Source organism: Castor canadensis, chromosome 5 (assembly GCF_047511655.1).
Source record: "Castor canadensis chromosome 5, mCasCan1.hap1v2, whole genome shotgun sequence".
Taxonomy (NCBI): domain Eukaryota; kingdom Metazoa; phylum Chordata; class Mammalia; order Rodentia; family Castoridae; genus Castor; species Castor canadensis.
Window position 1 is genome coordinate 17,676,332 of NC_133390.1, and position 20,944 is coordinate 17,697,275.

The 20,944-nt window shown below is 37.8% G+C and overlaps 1 protein-coding gene across 7 annotated transcripts in view; it reads left to right on the top strand.

Annotated features, from left to right (window-relative positions):
- Positions 1-20,944, top strand: part of App (amyloid beta precursor protein) — a 239,467-nt gene that overhangs the window by 117,172 nt on the left and 101,351 nt on the right. For all 7 annotated transcript variants that reach the window (XM_074072862.1, XM_074072863.1, XM_074072864.1 and 4 more), the window contains exon 6: positions 13,573-13,772. In XM_074072862.1, the coding sequence (XP_073928963.1) occupies positions 13,573-13,772 (200 nt within the window). The remainder of the gene's footprint in view (positions 1-13,572; positions 13,773-20,944) is intronic.

Below are 20,944 nucleotides of genomic sequence, written 5' to 3' on the forward strand. Positions count from 1 at the left end.
ATCTTGAACTCTAGTAATAAGTAAGAGAAGAGATAAAAAGTTTTAATTTTCTTCCTCCTGGAATATATTGTTCATTTGTTTCATAACATTCTTGGAATGTTATGTTAATCATTTGCCTCAAGCGGGTCTCAGGAGAATTTTATAGCTATGATTATTGGAAAATTGGAACCAAGGAGTCATTCACGTATCAGAAGCACTTCAGTTTTAGGAGAATGTGTTTACAAGGTGGTCTCAGGGTGGCAACATTGAATTTAATGTAATTTAATGATGGCAGAACTAGTCACAGCGGAAAAGCGTGCTAAGACCATAGTTACAGAATTTCTAGAAATCTGTCTTGTTATGGTCCCATCTTAAATGGAATTTATACTGGTGCTGAAACTCACTTAGCAACACACATAGACCATCTACACTAGCAAAGCCTTTCTCACTTTCTTCCATTTGAGGACGTCCTTTTCCCATGTGCACATTGGTAAATTGGCTATAAATGCCATTTTTTCAGGTACTATATGTGGACATCTGCAGTGTTTGGCCATAACTCTGAAACTGAATGATACTTTTGCACTTTTATCAGTATTAGTGACAGGTAAATGAGGTAGTATTTTTTTTTTCTCTCTCATAACTCCTTTCTCTGTCTAATCAGGGTACCAGTTCAGACAGGCTCAGGAAATCAAACAATTTCTGCAGTTGGACAGAAATTCCCGTTGTAAAGCAGCTTATGGCTAATACACCATTAGAACCCATTAGCTCTGTCATTTCTCAGAAGCCCTTTTTCTTATGTAACTTGTCTGTCATTGTCATTGCCAACCTTTTTCCCCCATATTCTTTGCACAAGATTTTAGTGGGGGGGGGCTCTTTATTGGTTTATCTGATTATCACTGTTCACTTAAAAAAAAATCTTGCCCATTAAATTCTTCTCCCTGGTTATCTTTATTAGATTGTTAGTATTTTCCCTTTTGGCTCATTCTCCCTGATTGCTATAATCTGTGACCTTGATTTTAAATATCAGTTGTCAATTGAGTAGTCCAAGTTGTATTTCTCCATTCCAGACTCTGTAATTATTCCATAGGCGTGTGAATCCTAACATGTCCAAGGAGAGGTCTTACTTTCCACCACTGTCCCCTTCCCTACTTGGTTCTCGAAGCTTTCATATCTCTAATGGCCCACATGCCTCCCAGGAATTTTTCCTTCCAATCTGGTACTCATCATTGTCCCCACTGCAAATGCTGACAGTTCCGGATCCATCCTCTTGTCCATCTCTTCCAGTACAACCACAGTCTAAATTACCATTGTTTCTTGCTCAAGTTATTGCAGTATCTACTAATTCCTGTTCTCCTTATCTTTCTCCTACACATCACCCCTTGTCTCTACCATCCTCTGTACAGCAGCCAGATGTAGACCATACATGTACATCAACCTCAAGGTAGAACATCCCAGTTAAACATGCATTCCTAGTTTTTCAATACACTTAAAAACTGAATGGGCAGAGCGAAAACTATGATGCCTTGCTTTGGTATGCTGAGGATGATGATAATAAGTAACACTGAACATGTCATTTGTGCCAAGCCCTCATCTGGTCTGCATTCTTTATAAGTGCTAGCATACTGACCAGCTCCTTCCTGCCTCTCTAGTGTCACTCATGCCTCTCTCCCCCACTGAGTCAGTATCACACAAAACAAGGTGACAAGCCTTCCTCACCCTGGTCACACACATCTCACTGTGTCGTGGTTACCCCAGAATCCTGCTGGGCTTATTTCCATCTTCAGCATCAGATTTGCTGTCATGGTCTCAGATGAATGAATTCCCTGATTACTCTTTTTCAGAAGAACACATCCTTTTCTCATTATCATCAGTGTCAGCCACCTGTTTATTTCCATCCTGGCACTAATCACATAGTTTAGTATTTTACTTGCTCGGTGTCTTCCTCTAGCCCAATGGAATATAAGTGCTGAGGACAGGAAGCTTATCCTTTTTGTTTTTAGAACCCCATCTAGCATGGTGTGTGGCATATAGTATCTACTAACATTTTCAATGCTTGACTTTTCCTATGGTCTCCTTTATCCACAGTTTTGGTTTCCATGATCTGAAAATAGTGTCAAATTCCAGAAATAGGCAGTTCTTAAATTTTAAATTACATCTGTTTGGAATAGCATGATACAACCTTATGACTTCTACTCAGGACACGAATAAGCTCTTTGTCCTACAGATCCAGACTGTATATGCTACTTGCCTGTTAGTCACTTTGTAGCCATCTCAGTTATCAGATCAACAATTGTGCTGTCATGGTGCTTGTGTTCAAATAACACTTATTTGCTTAATAATGGCTCCAACATGCAAGAATAGTGAAACTGCCAATTTGGTGTTGCCAAGAGAAACCATAAAGTATCATTTCACATTATCAGAAGAAGAAGGAGGTTGAGTAAGTACAATGAGACAGATAGATAGATAGATAATAGATAGATAGATGCAGATATAGATACCTTATAATAGGCATTATATGTACAGGGGGAAAAAAACCATAGTATGTATCATGAGGTTTAATTTACAAGATAGACATAATCTTTTAAGCTTAACAACAACAACAACAGCAATTATAACAATGTTCTATGATAAAAGTTATGTGAATGTGCTCTCTGTACATATATATATACACATAGATAGATAGGTATTTATATCTATCTATATAATCTCTATATAGAGATTTCTGTCTATATATAGATTTGAGATCTGTTTGAGAAATTTCCTGATACTTTCTACTACTGAGCTGGTTGGGAACAATGTATCAAACAACAGTACATGTGATGATATGTTCCAAGATCCCCAGTGGGTACCTGAAATTGCAGTGAGGACATTTCCTCACGTTCTCACACTTGGGAAGCCATGTTAAAATGTGCTTGTGGGGAGAGAGGAAAAGGAAGGAGAAATTCAGAAGGCTGGATTCTGTCTCTACTCATCTATGATATTGTAATGGAGCCTAATTAAGAATGCTTGAAGTGAGTGGCCATCTGGTCTTATTATCTGTGATCTTTCAGGAATGGTAGCTCTTCAGCTTGAAAAAACAACAGAAATGTGCAGTGCTGTTTATTTAATGGAAATAGAAGAATGGTGCCTCCCAGATCTGTGTATTCATGCCCAAATTTTTCGTCCTTTATTTCCAGCTGTCTGCCAGCTGCTTCTCCACCAGTGTCTCCCAGCATCTCAAATCATCACGATCAAAGCTTCTTTGCTTTGCCACCCATTCTTCCTGCTGTGTCTCTTGTTGCCATTAGTAACCATCTCCACCCCTTCTCTCCATCTCAAAGCATCAGATTCATCTTCCCACTAACCCTCTTCATCCAGACGCTCCTCAACAGCCTTCTCCCCATCCCACCTGTCACATCTTCACCTATCTGTCCTCCATACTTCCCTCAGCTCATGTTTGTTGAAGGACAACTTATCTTGCCACATTTATGTTTAAAAGTTTCCTATTAATGTCTGTGTCTCAGTAGATTAAGGTGCAAATCCTCAGCCTTTAGAGTGGTGCTCTTCATGGTTGAGTTGTAGCCTATTTTCTATTCACTATCTGTATCTACATCTGTTCTCTGATCATGAACAAACTTTGCTTTTATTATATGAGTGTGTGTGTGTGTGTGTGTGTGTGTGTGTGTGTATCTAAGGTTTTGAACTTAGGGTCTTCAAGCTTGAGCCATACCCCCAGTCCTTTTTTGCTTTAGTTATTTTTCAGATAGGCTCTTATACTTTTTCCCTGGGGCCAGTCTAGTACTGTGATCCTCCTATCTCTGTCTCCCTTGTAGCTGGGATCGCAGGCATGAACCACCACACCTGACCTATTTTCAAACTCCTAATAGCATTAAAAGGAAAAAAGTTTTATCTCAAATATAAATTTAAGCTATAGTGTCATAGAAGCAACTAGATACAGTATTTACCTTTTACTATGTGTTATTGCGAGTGTCTTATTTACATTAACTATTCACAGCAACCCGTAACTAAGGTAATTCATATTTCCATTCCCAGCAGGTAAGTAACTTGCTCACAGTCATAGCAGAGCTTGTAGGTGGCAGCACCGAGATTTACACCCACACAACTGAACTCTGGAAAGTGCACTTTAAATCACCATACTGTGCCCCCACTCTAGGATATAGGTAACTGGAACATCCAGTTTACTGGAGTGTGCTAGTTCCTCCTTATTTGCAAGGAATACATTCCAAAATCCCCAGTGGATGCCTGAAACCTCAGATCTCCTGAGCCCTGTATATACTAGTTTTTTCCTGTACATTCCAAGCTGTGATAAAGTTTAATTTGTAAATCAGGCCTGGTAAGAAATAAGAATAAAATTGAACAATTCTAATAGTATGCTGTAGTTGAAAGCTATTTAAAACTTATGAGTTGTTTCTTTCTAGACTTTTCCATTTAATATTTTAAGATGCGGTGAACTGAGGGTAACTGAAACCATGGAAAGTGAGAGCATGGATTATGAGGGGAAGCTCTGTGTATTTAAGCATAATCTGTCTTGAGAAGAGGAGAATTCAAAAATCAACTGTTATCAGGAATTAAGGAACACATAGCCTCATTAATTTATTACCCTTTATCTTCTGCTTTTTTACATTGTGTAAATAGTTTCAATAATTGGTATTTTGTCAATACACATGTCTCAGATATTAATTACAAATTTGTTTTTAAAATATGCTTATAAGGCAGGAAGTGGGCTTGTTGGAAGGAAAAACCTTGGCTCATGAGTAAAAAATGAATACCCATTTCTAGCTAACCCATACGAAATGATAGTAGAATAATGGGCGAGTTCTACTTTACCCTTAGTATACAATTTTAAATACTTTGCTGTTTCAAACCGTCAGAATAGAAAAACAAGGGAGGCCTTGGTCTGTAAACCCCACTGGGCCATGATGTGACTGTTTTATTCCTTTCACTTTTTTCCTTTGCAGTACTGGGGTTTGAACTTGTGCTTGACAGGCAAGCATGCTGCCACTTGAGCCACACCCCCAGTCCTCTTTGCTTTAATTTATTTCCTGGATAGGGTCTCATGCTTTGTCCATTATCCTCTTACCTTCCCCCACTTTTTGCATAGCTGCAGTCACAGAAATGAGTCTTTTAGGGTGTCTTCTTTTATTGCCCTCTTGAGAAATTGTAACAGTCACCCACAAACTCTCCCAAGTATACCCTCTCCAGCCTTCTTATTTTCATTTTCTTCATAGCATTTGACACCTTGTAATGTGCATCTTTGCTTTGGTTTCTTAGTCTTTGTCTCTCTGTAGAATATTAGTGACAGGAGGCAGGGTATTTTCTCTGTTTTATTCCCTGCAGCATCCAGGTTCTGCAGATACCATGGAACTCAGGATGCATGCAAATATTTGTTACTAAATTATTAAAGATCATGTATTCCCAGCTATCCAACTAAGATAAATGCACCACTCACCCATACTTATCAACAGCTCAGTCTCTGAGTATGGGGAATTTGCTCATTAAAGTTTCCCAGCATGGAATCTGATTAACCAAAAATTTGTCTCCCATGTCAAGAATTTACAATGATTTTGAAACTTCTTATCTCCTTAAGTGCTTCTCTTTCATCCTGGTTGACTCATAAAGTTGTCAGCACAACAATCTACATATGATTATATTTGGCTTTTTTTTTTGCCTACAAGATAGTCTTTTAGAAAAAGCAGTTTGGCCTTTTATTGTAATTATATTTCTAGTTTAAAAGTCTTGCCAGAATATCATTTTTCCCCCCTTTAACATGCTTTTTATGAGTTTAAAATATTTTCAAAAGAAGTATAGACAGAAAGCATGCTAAATACATCAGTGTGTTAAAAATATTCTGCAGAGCCCAAATGACACCATCTCATGTTACAAAATTAACAGCTTTCTAATATGATCAGGTACAAGTCAGTCCATAATCATATTTTCCCAGTTCCCGAAAACGTCCATGACAGCTTTTCCACATCAGATCCTATTTAGTACAATCCCAGCTTCTCATATCCTAGCTCTTAGGATTCAGAACAACATTTTTATATCGTGACACCAGTTTGCTAAAGAATCTAGACAATATTCCAAGAAAGTAGAGCTTCGTCTTGTTCACCCGTGTACCCCAAGTACCTGAAGTGGTACTAGCACTTGATAGAAAACGCAATAAGTGTTGTTGATTGAACGACTGGTGTGTGGTAGAGTTTCTTTAATGGAGTAGTTCAATTGGAATGACTGGAGTTGAGTGAATGGATACACTACTGGGGGTTTTTTGCTCTATATCAATTTGTATAACTCTTTCAGCTCAAATGTTCAGCTATCCATTGGCTAAAGAACAAGTATCAGAATATGTGGTTCTCTAAATTTTAGCTTACTTCACTGTTAAACTCATTCCCTCTATGAAATTCTATTGTAGTCAAACTTATTTGCTTATTATTCCCAACTGTGTCTTGAATGGGTATGTCTGCCTCATCTGCCACCCACCTTTCACATCATGCCTGCTCAGATGCCTCTGGCTGGCAAGAATCACTTTCTCCTTTGAATTTCTGAAGCATATAATATATATTACTTCTGTTACACATAGAGCAATTAGTGTAGAATCTCTCACCCAGAATGGACATAATTAAATGTGTAATGATGATATGACCTAATATCAGATCAAAGTAGCGACCTGAAGCTCCTTCTTTTTTTTTTTATTGTTTTATTATTCATATGTGCATACAACGCTTGGGTAATTTCTCCCCCCTGCCCCTCCCCCTCCCTTACCACCCACTCCGCCCCCTCCCTCTCCCTCCCACCCCCTCAATACCCAGCAGAAACTATTTGCCCTTATTTCTAATTTTGTTGAAGAGAGAGCATAAGCAATAATAGGAAGGAACAAGGGTTTTTGCTGGTTGAGATAAGGATAGCTATACAGGGAGTTGACTCACATTGATTTCCGGTGCATGTGTGTTACCTTCTAGGTTAATTCTTTTTGATCTACCCTTTTCTCTAGTTTCTGCTTCCCTTCTTCTCTTGGCCTCAGTTGCTTTTAAGGTATCTGCTTTAGTTTCTCTGCGTTAAGGGCAACAAATGTTAGCTAATTTTTTAGGTGTCTTACCTATCCCCACCCCTCCCTTGTGTGCTCCCATTTTTATCATGTGCTCAAAGTCCAATCCCCTTGTTGTGTTTGCCCTTGATCTAATGTCTGCATATGAGGGAGAACATATGATTTTTGGTCTTTTGGGCCAGGCTAAACTCACTCAAAATTATGTTCTCCAACTCCATCCATTTACCAGTGAATGATAACATTTCGTTCTTCTTCATGGCCTGCAGCTCCTTCTTAATTGCCTGATCTATGAAGTTTTTGGTACCTCAGTCTTACCGTTATCTTCCTAGGGTGGAGTTCTTAACATGATGCCCTGGCTGGGCTTGTAAACCTTCTGCAAGAAATACATTTAGCTGAAAATACAGGAAGCTAGTCATTGGCTGGTACAGTGATGCAAAGATAGCTTAGAATCTTTCTGTGAAACTATGCTTACCTGACTGCATCCTATGACCCCAGTATTTTATCACCTAGAAGCTAATGGATGACATTTGCCCTTCCAGGTGGGAAGAAAGTAGGTAAGTGAAAAAGTAAAGAACAAAAGGGCTCTGGCTCCTGAGAATGAACCTTTTCATCTGGAAAATAAAAATTTTCTTAGAGGCCTCTCCAAGAAGGTGTCCTGACATTAGAAACGCATCAATCACAAGGCCTTCCCAGCTACAAGGGAGACCAGGAAATGAAGCATTTAGTACTGATCCTCTGTAGTCGAGGAAAGGGGGAAAAGAGTTGAAGATGGTTTGGGGTAGCATATAAATAGTGTCTGCTGCAAGAGCTGATGCCTTTTTCAGGAGAACAAGGTTCACCAGATTTTCAAAGCGAATACCCACTACCTAAAACATGCCATCAGGACTACTCCTCCTCCCACACATGTGGGAGATACAGTCCAATATATTTCACGTATGTCTGAGACCTCAAATAATACCAAATCGTGTGTGTGTGTGTGTGTGTGTGTGTGTGTGTGTGTGTGTGTGTGTTCCCTACACACAGATAGCTATGGTAATGTTTAACATGTAACTCAAACAGATTCTAAGATTAGCAACAGTAATAAAAGAGAATGATTATGACAACACCCTATAATAAAGCTATTTAAAATTTATGAATTATTGATTTCTAGAATTTTCCTTGTAATATTTTCCGGCCCCATTTGGTTGCATTTTGAAAGCGAAATCATAGTGCCATTTAGTGAAATTGAGGGAACTGCTGAAGGAAAGTTCACAGGGATTGAGATTTAGATGACAGTAAACTATATAGCAAACAGATTCTAATTCTCAGCAATAAAGATAGGAAACTGTTAGTAATTATGAAAATGTGATGAATTGAATCCTTTGACTATATAATTTACTTATAAAATATCTGAGTTATAAAATAATCAGTTTTAGAGGATTAGTTATTTAACTCAGTCTAGTTAGTGGGGCTGTGTCAAAGGGGTTATAGATTAAAAAAAATAAACCCTAAAGCCATAATCACTTTTTCCCTTCAATTCCTCATAATGTGTGACTTTGTGGTGATGGGAGTATAACTTATAGATCTGGAGGTTCTGAAAATTACAGTTTTACCCATTAAAAGATCTCTTATTCTAGACCAATCTACAAATGTTTACAAAAAGAGTGAGACATTAACTCTAGCAGAATCACCTTTGATGCCTTCATATCAACCTGTAATGTACATAAAGAGAAGTGCACATAGCAAAGGTAATACAGCTTGATGAATTTTAAAAACTGACCCCCGCCAGATGGCCAGTCCCCCAAGCTCCCAGAATCCTCTCTGGTATCTCCTCCTTCCAAACCAGCTTTCTCCTTGAGCTTATCTGCCTGACATTTGCCTGTTTTCATAGTTTGTGTAGATGGAGTTTGTATAAATGGTCTGAGGTGGTGTGTTCTCTTTTGTTTGCCTTCTAATGGTTCCTTAACATGTCAGTGGTACTGGTTTTTCCTCTTTGGTCTACCCCATATTGAAACATTTCCTGAAGGCTACAAAAAACACACTTCTTTTCTTTTTTCATTCTCTGAAACTTCTGATTTTCTTAATTTAACCAGCAGTATTTCCAGAAACTGCTTTCCTTTAGAACAGACTGACTTATCCAGCCATTGTACCTTCCGGTTGAAAAGCTCTGGCAGCGCTAATGTCTGAGGCAGAGAAGGGAGAACCTTCTGTTTATTTCTGTGGGAAAAAAAAAAAATTGCTCATCTTCTCTCAATACCCGACTCAGGGAGATTCCTGGAGACCCTTTCTTCTTTTCTCTATATCAACATGCACGGGTTTAAGGATCTTCCTGGTGAGACTTGCTCCTCTGGCCTTTCCACTGGGTGGTTGCATTTTGGGGAATGACATTCATTATTTTCCCTCATCACTGCAATAGTTTAGATCTCATGATTGTTCACATTCACACAACCATGGGAATCAGAGCTTTCCCTCGTTATTTCCTCTCCTTTGTCCTATGACTGGAAGAAAAAAGGTCAGTCTTAACAGAGACTATGAAGGAACAATACAGATTTTTGAAACTTTCATTTACTTGAGTTTTTAAAGGACTTTTTGTTTTAGAACAGATTTAGTTTCGCAGCAAAATTGGGCAGGAGTTACAGAGATGTCCAATACACCCCTCACATCTCCATCCCAGGTTCCCTCATTATCAGCATGCCCACCAGAGTGGGACACTTGCAAGATGCTGTGTGCCCACCATGACAGCATCATACAGGACAGCATCACTGCCCTAAAGTTCTTCAGTGGTCTGTCCAGTCATCCCCTTCTCCCCCCTTACCCCTAGTAGCCACTGATTTTTTGTTTTACTGACTATAATTTTGCCTTTTCCAGAACGTTGTATAACTTTTTTAGAGAATGCAAATGTTGAATTCTTTTTGCATGACTTTAAAGGAATTAAAGCTGGCATGTGAATTATGCTATCTAAGGAGACTCATAGGAGACAACTGCAAGCAGGATCAGATCAGGTCAACCTTCATTTAGAAATAAAAAGAGTGACCTTCACGATACAATTTTTCCTTCATCAAAGTAAGATCTTGAATGCAGATAGATAATTTTTTTCATCAGTGATTTATTTTCTCATGATAATGTCCTTTTGAATATTCCTGAAGTGGTCAGTGTTTTCATACAGTTTCCTCATCCTGTAGAAGTATTAAAGTATGTGGTAAGAATATTCTACGATTTTATCAACTGTTCCTTTTATGGTGAGTCTTTATTTAATTGTTGATAAAGGCATAGCTTTGTGATGTTTAGTTTCACATTTTCATAAACTGCTCCCTTCAGGGTCCTTATACTGTGTTCTGCTTTTCAAAACCAGCTCACCTTAGTCGCATCACAGAACAACCACATGGCTTTTCAAGCAACAATGGAAAAGTAATTTTTTTCCTCTTCAGGTTTTCTCTACTCATGAAAGCCACAATTAAAGTTGTAACGTTGGCATGATTAGCATTCTTGGGAAAGATACAGCATCATTAAAACACAGTGGTGTGCTTCTGTTTTAAATGGTGTTTTAATAGATAATTGAATTCATAGACATCTAAATTTAATTCCAGAAATCAAAGCTATGGTAATAAGAACTGGACTCGAGTTCTCTTAGGCCAAGTAATTTAATTCCTCAGCCAGTTGAACTATTATGTATCTCTGCTCCTTATTATTATGCCAGTAAATTATGCAGGCAGATGCGGTGATGGATGATGGGCTTGTAATTCACTCTTCTTCATGACTAGACCCATACCAGAATGCAGATCACTTTAAACAGTTCTTTATGCTTTATGCATACTTTCTGTTTGGAGTTTAAAGATATTCAGGTAATAACAGAGAAGACTGGGGCGGCGGTACCTGGGGGCGTCCAGGGTCATGGTTCACCATCCCACCTGCCACACTAATCCTGGACCATACACTTGGACATTATTACTCTAGTCATGGTTCAAGGTTCATACACTATTCATGATTTAAGAAGAATACCAGCTTGATTTAGTTTTTCTCCCTGGCTTTACTTCAGTTTTTGACTTAAACTGGAGAAGTAAACAGTTTCATGCTTATGGTTTGATTGAATAATGAAGAGATCTCAAACCCAGTAAATGCCCTGTTGGTAAGCATCAAGTCTTCTCTTTTTTACTTGCTAGTAGTACGGCATTGAGATTCAGTAAAAGAATGCAGAAGTGGTACCTGAGCAACCTTAGTATTCTTTTGAACTCAGGTAGTAGACTTCTGTTCAGGAATTTTGTGCAGGCAATCACAAAATCAGTTATCTCATTTATCTCTAAGCAAAGGAAAGTTTATACCATCCCAGTGCCAATGTTTTCTCTTCCTCTTCTCTCCTAATTGTTCATAATCTTATGAAAGTAAGTGGTTATAGTCTTCTGTGTTAGCACTTTATGCATTAACACATGATTAAATTATTTGCTTAATACTTTGTCTTTGTTCTTTAGCCAAATGCTCAGACTTCTTTGGATATTCATTCATTCATTCATTATCCTTACATGGAATGTAACCAGCGTTGGAAAAATGTCCTCTTGAAGAATCAAGCGCATTTTTAAAAGTTTCTATTGAAGTCCTTTTCCCTGTGTTTGCATCCTTGGTGGTCATCTACAGTCTTTATACAACTTGTTTAAAAACCCCTTTTTGTTTGGAGGTAACTGGAGAATTCCTTGTAGTGCTATATTCATTTCTTAATGTGTCTTTACTTTTTCAGTCTCAGCAAAATTTCTTGTGACTGTCATATCAGATAGAGCCATCATGCTTTCTGTCACCCCAGACCATGGATAGAACCCATGACTTGTATGAAATCTGGTTTCTTCTATAGCACTGTATCTATTTCAAGGCTTCACATCATGGCTGAAAAACTCTCCAGACTCCCATTCCTTCTACCAAAAATGGGCTTCTTCTTCTTGGCCAGAACCAGCTTTGGGGTAGTAATTCCCTTCTGATTTCTTTTTTGGGAGGACATTTAAATGACAAGGCCTGTCTTAATCCTATGGCAGTGGTGCTTCTTCTCAAAAAAACCTTTTACAGCTTCTCTGGTAGGTTGAAACCCTCCATCATATTCAGGTCTTTTTCCTGTATAGGTTTTGAGGTCTGATCAAAGGCATCTCTCTCCTTTCCCACCAAGTAGTTTATGATAGACTTTTGATGTGTAACACGCTACTGCCTGCCTTTGTTTCCTTCAAACTCTCAAGTAACCGGCCTACCGTGGCAGGCACATGACTTCTGAATAGATCTTTTTAACTTTGTCCCACACATGGCCTTCTTTTCCCACCCAGTCTTTCCGATTTATTACCCACCATTAGTTCATTAGCATACAGGTATTTAATGCCATAAATATTATTTCTCATCATTTTCCAGATGTACTGTGGGTTCCAGGTATCTTTTGCCACCATCCTCTGTATTTTATGTCTCTCAGATTCTCAGAATAATCTGCTCTAACAAGCAGCATCAGTATCACTTGGCAGTTTGTCAGAAATGTAGAGTCTCAGGACCCATCCAGACCCACTGATTCTGAAACCTTGCGAATGGAGTCTAGTGACCCGTGTTTTAATAAGCCTTCTAGGTGATTCCCATGCTCACTGGAATATGAGAAGCACCGAAATATCTTATATTCTCCAAAATATTAAGCAATTAACAGAGCAGGGAGCTTAAGTAAGTTTTTTCAATAGTCATACCTGACAACAGGCTATTACAGATGAAGAAAGTCAGTTTCTTCTTGCCCTTTTGTGTCCACTTCAAAATTCAGTGGCAGGTTTTGAACCAGTGTCTGCCCACATTTACTGAATGTCTTCTGCCGTGCAGGCACTGTGGGGCTCTTCCACACATGACGAGAAACAATCCCTGTAATACAGTAAACTCAGTTTTGGTATTCTCCCCTGTCTGCCCCCCCCACCCCTACCCTTTTTTATACACTATCTTTTAGAGCAGTTTTAAGTTTACAGAGAATTTGAGTAGAAAGTACAAAAGTTTTCCTTTGCCTCCCCTCAGCACCGCCCCCCCAAGCCTCCACTATTCTTAATATTTGCCTTAATGTGGTTCATTTGAACCAGTATCGATACATTATTACTAATCAATGTTCCTATTTTGTATTCAAGTTCACTTTTTGTGTGGTACAGCCTATGGGTTTTGACAAATGCATAATGCTATGCATCCACCATTATGGTATTCTAGAGAACAATTTTATTACCTTAAAAATCCCGTATGGTCCTCCTACTCATCTGTCTTTCCTCCTGCTTGAACCCCTGGCAACCACGGATCTCTTTGTGGTTTCCATAATTTTGCTTTTTCCACGGTGTCATGTTATGTCATTGGAATTGTGGTATCCCTGTTTATGCAGCTGTGTAAATTAAGAGCTGTGTCCACATGTAAAAAGCTTGCAGACCTATTGAGCTGGAATTCCTACTCTAACCTGTTGGGTTCAAGCCTTCGTGTGTGCTTTTTCATGAGTGCCATGTTCCTTCAAGAATTACCAAAGATCCTCGTTGGCTTTTTTCCTTTTCTGATCTTCCTTTATTTGACTGCTACATAGTTATTTCTATTTGCTGTTACAGTGAAGACAAAGTTGTAGAAGTAACAGAGGAGGAGGAAGTGGCTGATGCTGAGGAAGAAGCTGATGATGACGAAGATGTGGAGGATGGTGATGAGGTGGAAGAGGAGGCTGAGGAAACCTACGAGGAGGTGACGGAGAGAACCACCAGCATCGCCACCACCACCACTACCACCACCGAGTCCGTGGAAGAGGTGGTCCGAGGTAATCCTGTTTGCTTGGACTTTTTTTTTTTTTCATTTTTGTGGATGAGCGAAAGTATATCAGAGTTTGAAATTTCAGTCCACACTTACCACCACTGCCTGCCCCAACTAATAACAAGGCTTCTTACACTTGTTGATTGTTTCTGTGGGGGAAGGTTGGTTTTTGTTTTTGTTTAACAAGCAGTCCAACAATTGATTTCAAATAATATGAATTCCTGATTATACAGTCACATCTGTGCCTTGTGTGTAGTGTTGAGGGAATCCCAGATGATTCTACACAACTCCACCTAACCAAGGAGCTATGTCATTTGACAAACGCTGACTTACAGGAACTCTTTTGTCTGTTGCCTCTTTTTCCACTGGAACTATAAGCTCCTTGAACACGAGGACTGGACTTTTCTCTGTGTCATACAGAAATCTGGGTTTATAAGAAGTCTTTCATGACTCTTAGTTGTAATTATATTTTCCTAATGATAATTGGTGTCATATTATTTTGTGCTGTGAAATTTAACTTGGATGCTTTGTGTCGTATTGAAAGTGTTTAATTGGGAGGTGTGACAGCACCTTCTTCAAGAGTAGATGTAGAGCTAACATCTTAGACTTTCTTTTCCTGTTAATGTTGAGAATATTGTGAACCCAATGAACTAAAAGACTTTTTGTCTTCATGAAATAAAAGCAAATATTCAGTTTACATTAAACAACCAAATGTTAGGGCAACTAGCACATTCACTTAAAGGATATGCATTTGTTTTGTAGATAGTAAATGAAGCTTCTACAACTAGATTGAATGAATATGGATTGACTAAATTTTAGTGTATTGCAATACTTTCACAGTTGGTCCACAAGTATTACATTGGAAGACTTTCTTTCACTTTTTGTTAAGGCATAATGATTTCAGTTCTATCATTATATTGAACTTAAAACAATGTTCTCTGTCTGAAGTTCAATGTAAATTATCACTGCTAATGCCTCCTTCCTTTGGTCACATTTTTAAACAACATTATTGAGATATAACTTATCTATCATAAGAGTCACTCACTTTAAGTATATAAGTTAGTGGCTTTATAAGTTTACCAAATTATTTAACTGTCATCATAATTCGATCTTAGAACATTTCATAAACCTCAATAAGATTTCTACACCCACTCACTTGTACTCCAAACAAAAGCTAACCTACTTTTTTGTCTCCATAGACTTGTCTTTTTCTGAACATTTAATATAAGTGCGATCGTACGATATATGGTCTTTTTTGTCTGGCTTCCTTCACTTAACACAGTGTTTTTTTTTTGAGATTCTGCATTTATTTAATCTTGTAGCTTTTATAACTGAGATTATCCTCAATTGAAAACTCTGAGTTAGCTCAAAGTCCAATGAAAGTATTATACCCTCTTAGAAAAGAAATTCTAGTTGTAGATGTGTTAACTTTGTCACTCCCTACTTAATGACAGTTTCTTACTCATTTTAGCACATAAGAAAATGTGCAAACAAATGCACATTTCATTTGAACTGCTGACCTTCAAATACCCAAGTCATTCTTTCCCAGGGTATTTTCCAGATGCCTCCTGGGGCCAACAGTGGCAACTGTGGTCAGTTGAACTTGTTAACTACAATTTCCTCAGCTGGGCAAAACAGATTTTTTTCAGGATTTCTCTTCTTGAAATCCATACAGTGTATGTCTACGAATTATAGTAGCTAGTATTCCACAATGGGACTGAAGTGCTTATGATCTCCACCAAGATAGCTGTTCATAGAATAATTAAAGTTCATTTACTCAACAGGTGTTTAGAACACCTGTTCAGTGCAAGCGCTTTTACTAGGCTGAATGGAACTTATGTTGAGCACACACAGGCTGGCTGACCCTCTTGGATGTTAAGATCAATTAGGAAATCAAAGCAAAGAAATACAAAGTCATCTGCTTTATAAGAAATATAAACATAGCGTCTCCTTCAAAGAGTAAGAGACAACTACCAGATTGATCAAAGAAAGTTTCAAGTTTGAGCTAGGACTCAACAGGCCAACTGATAATGAGGTAAATTTTGTTAGAGTCCTTTAGAGTCAGTAGGACTGTAATAGCAAACCAAATAGGGTGCTGTGAGAAGGTAGATTGCTTGTTTAGGAAACAGGACTGAGCTCAATCAGATGTCCTACATAAGAGAGTTTGAGGAAGTTTGATTGGGACTAAATGTGGAGGCCTTGCATGCCAGACTGGCAGGTATGGGCATTAACCAAAAGTAATGAATTTATCAAGCCTTAATTCAGGACCTTTGCTCTGCTGCAGATTTTTCTAGTAGACAAATGAAGAGATTTTGATTTAATGTCAGAATGTCAAGATGAATAAGGAGTGGCATAATTTATGTAATATACTCCAGGTCAAGACAGAGTTTTCTTGAGATAATGTGGTCTTGTTATCTTCTGAGTAGTCCAGTCTTTTTGCTTTTTAGTTGTACAGATAGCATTGTTCACTATTGAGGCAGAACATAGAGAGTCATGTATGTTATGATATTTTCTCTAGAAAGACAAAAGCAGTTAAAAAAAATACTCTTCTAGACTGAGGGTTTAGAAAAAGCAAAAACTAACATTAAAAAATAACCAGTTAACAATGTTGATAGCAAGAAGAGCAATAGAAGTGACTTTCTAAAAGCAAGTCTGCCTTTGAAAAAAGGCACCAACTGTCAGTGTCAGAAACAGAAAAATCTTTAATAGGAATCCATTGGATCTAAGACTCCTGTAGTGGACAAAAGCTATAATTGAGGCAATCCTTCTGGAAAATAGGTTATTGAATATTATGTCCATAAGGAATAGTTTTGCTTTGTTTTATGTTCCTCACTAATTTCAACAAAGATGTAGACATTTGGAATGGTGACGTTAAAGGAGACAGACCTTTTTCTCCACTCTGTTAGTGTAGAAGGTGAGTTGTGGTTCTTCCCTAATTGAGAGGAATGTCAATGCCATGGGTCACTGCTTACTCTGTACAATTCTTCCTACAGGTAGCCTGCTTCTGTAGACTGAAAATAAACTCTCAAAGTGACTTTAAAAGAAGAGATATTGAGTGGAGGCTTACAACCTCATTTTCAATGTTCATGTTTCAACCCCTGAAAGAAAATGGGATGTACAACCATACTTAATAAGAAAATTGTTTCCTCATTACCAGCTTGCCGCTACTAATACAAGTCCTTAAAATGTTTTATAAAAACTTAATGCTTTTGTAATGCATTAAAATTTGAAAGAAAGAGAAGGGGTGGGGAAACTCTGGGCGGGCGGTGGGGGGATGCAGTGAGGGGGTGGAATTTCAACATGGCCATAAAATTTTCAACCAGAAATGAGAGATGTCTGTTCTGTGTTACCAATTTCAGAGGGAAAAGAGATTGTTTGAAAGTCAGCACATTATTGCAAATTTCGTTTGGCTTTCTGGTTTATTGTTATCTTTAGTAATTAAGAAAAATGTGGATATTGATCTAGTAGAAAAGCCATTACAAATTTGAGAAAAACAATAACCTATTTAGATACTTATTCCTCATTTTCTGTGTTTTGAGAAGGAATTACATTTCACAAATCCAAGATGTCAGGGTAATTCTCAGCTTGATTAAATGTGAATATTGTATTAAGTGACAATCTTTATTTAACTTAGTCAGTTTCACTGTCCAGAGGAACTCTGTGTTTTACCTTGCACTTGTTTATTCAGCAGATTTGTGTCCCAGTGATAGGTAAGTACTCTACAGAGGTAGAATGGGGCCAATGAAGGCATGGTTTCACGGGCAGATCCAAGTGAGAATTCTTTATCGTAGATAGAGCTTTTCAGGTTCACCATTCCCCTTCCCTTTTAAGGCACTGATCCTGTCTTTTAATCCTTATGACTATGCTGAATGGTAGAAATTATACACTCCCCACATATAAGTCAAGACACTCAAGGCTTAAACTTTAAAAAAAAAAAATGCTCCCAGTCATATAACTGGTAAATGGTGAAGCCAGGATTTGGACTAGGTGGGTTAGAGTATTTCTGCTACATTGATGCACAAATTATACTTCTACTTTACTTTTCTTTATAAATAAACATTATGCAGTTTAACCTATGCCCCTTTGTGTTTATTCCTTTGCTATAAGGCAAATTTTCTTCCTATTTCTTCTACACTGAGCATTTCTGGAATTTGAGAAATTTTATTTAAATAATAGCAAATAATAATAATAATAATCAGAGGTTGAAAACTATGACCCACCCAAAAGTGGCACGCTACCTATTTTCTAAACCATAGGTTTTAGTGAGCACAGTCAGTCCTGTTCGTTTACATATGGCTGCAGTCCTGTTATAGAACCAGAGTTAAGTAGCTACAAGACAGATCACATAGTCTTCAAAAGTCAAAAACATGCACTGTCTGGCTTTTACAGAAAGTGTTTCCTAGCCTCTCATTTGCCCATAAGGATTCTATACCGTTATTTTGTGTGTGTTTGTTTTTGTTTTTTGAAACAGAGACTCACTGTATAAACCAGGCTATCCTCAAAGTCACAATCCTACTTCAGTTTACCAAGTGCTGGAATTGTACGCATGTACCACCACTCCCAGCTTTGTATAAAGCTCTTTATATCTTAAACGTACTGTATCAAGTTATTTAAAGTAGTTTGTTGTTGTGTACATGTATGTTTGAGGTACACAAATACAGTGTTTAAGAGAGAATTTTTAATGATAATGGCCTTGGATCAGTTAGGTAACCTGTTTATCATGTGTTTTGTAAAGCAGACACTAAGGTTACTGTGCATGTTTGTTGTGAGAATGACTTACGGTCATTTATGTTAAGCATTTGCTATTGTGTCTGATAAGTAATCAGTTTGTTTTATAAGCACAGACTGCCCAGATCTGAATCCTTGCCCTATAACCTACCAACTGTAAATTTGCACAAATCAAGCAACCTTTAATTCTCATTGCTTCTCTCTATAAAATAAGAATTAATAATACCTACCTAATATTTAGCTACTTCGTAAGAATTAGATGAAGTAACCCATGGGAAACATTTAGCACAGTTCCTGGTAGGCAGTAAGTGCTTAGTTAACCTTAGCTACTATGGTCATTGTGGTTATATCATCATTCCAGTCTTCTAACGTATTCTAAACACGAGAGAACTAATGCTTACTACTAATTAGAAATGTTAAAGATAAGCCAACAAGTTGACTTTTTTAATTATAAAAAGCACATGTGCAATATAGCCATTATCTATTGGTGTAGAGCTAGTATTTGTAGACATTATGATTAAAAACACTTAAACTCTGTTTTTTGCTTAAAATATTTTTGTGAACATATATTGTACATTAAAATACCTGCAATTAAATTTTATATCCAGTTGAAAATTGCATAATTTTAAATGCCACTGCATTTCAAGACGAGAGTCGTTTTTCTTGCCGGTATTTTAAACCTTGTGGAGATTCTTTAATTAAATGGAGAGACACTGATAAAGGTGACTCTTAACAGTTCTTAGGATGATGTTACTTGTCTTGGGTTAGTGCTTGATCTTGGCAGAATTAAACCATTGGTCTTCTCCTTCTGATGAGCATTGGTCTAGGAGAAGAACCATTCGGTTTACTGGTGTACGTTCCGCCAACATGAGTGAGGTCCTCAAGACTTTATACTGGTGACACAGAGATATGAATAAGGTGGCTAGCTCAGGTTGCCTTCAGCCATTCCTACACAGTCCTTGAGAAGAGTAAGTGTGACCTGGCTAGAAAGGGACTTTGGCAGCCTGGGAAGAGAAAAAAGCTTAGCCTCAGACAGAGGCTTTTGGCATTTAATTGATTATAAAGGAAGAACAAGAATTTATCAGGTGATAGCACCAGACAGAATGAATCCAGCAAGCATTAGAAATAACTGAGAGCCACTTACATTGTTCTCAAGAATAAAACCAACAAAGCTTAGCTGAAATCTCATCTCCATTGTTACTTGTTTATAATGGGCATGGCAGAGGGTATGCTATAATTAACTAATGAGATTCTTCTTACATTTGTATTTAACTTTCTCAAAGTTTGGGGAAAACTGAACTTGACATGCTATGAACATGAAAGTGAACTCACATCCTTGAGTTGGAGGCCCCAGTAGCAAAGTGCTGCAAAAAAATACAAACAAAGCCCCACGGTGTGTTTGGGAATAGGACAGAAGGATGATGGCTCCTCCTCTTATAGCAGGTTTCAGGCCTATTACTTCCCTTTTTTGAGTAAGGCAAATAGGATGCACTCATATTTCTGGACTAGGATGTAGAATCCATTTTAATGTCAAGAGAACTAGTGTCAGCACTGATCACAGATGTGACAGGTGGCAGCCTGTTATTTTGTGCCCTGTGGCATGGCAGCCATTGATTTTGAGGTGTTTGATACATGCTTTGCTGGGAACAGAATGAAGCACAGCTTGTTCTGTGTGGCTTCATGGTCGTAATCTAGAAAGCCCACTGTGATAATTAGGTTGCTTAGGATGCAAGTCTGAAGATAGAGCCACACAAACCAGACCGAGAGCTAGTTACACACACATAATAACATCTTCATTGAGATATAATTTGCCTAGCATAAAGCTTAAAATTCCATGGTTTAATAAATTCATAAATATTTTCACTGCTTTATAGAAAATTATGTTTGGAACTTGCTTTTGCTTACAGTTTTACATGGCTGGTAGGGCTTGGTTGTTTCCCACAGTCCATTTCTACACTTATTTATGCTGGGATTATTTAATTTGCTGGTAGAATAATGGAAATGATCTAAATGTTTTCAAAATAAAAAAATATGTTTCAGTCCATTTAAATTGAAGGCCAGAAATCAGATTTTTAAAGGATACTGTTCTTTCTTGTGTTTTTTCCCAAATCAATTCTATTAAAACAATATACCTAATAATGTCTTAGGCACAACAGTTTATGTATCTAATTAAGAGTTTGTACTTAAGAAAAAAAGTAACAGCTAAAAAAGAAAAAATCCAGCAAATTAGAGTGGTTCATTTAAACATGCATGTATTTTCATAGGCATACCTTGTCAGCTCATCTATGTGTCTAACTGAGTATTGGCTCAGAGTCCTCAAGTGGTAACAAAGCTGTGGATTTATTTTTCTTTTATTCATATGTGCATACAATGTTAGGGTCATTTCTCCCCCCTTACCCCCCTTCCTTGCCCCCCGCCACCCCCTCACTACTAGGCAGAAACTATTCTGCC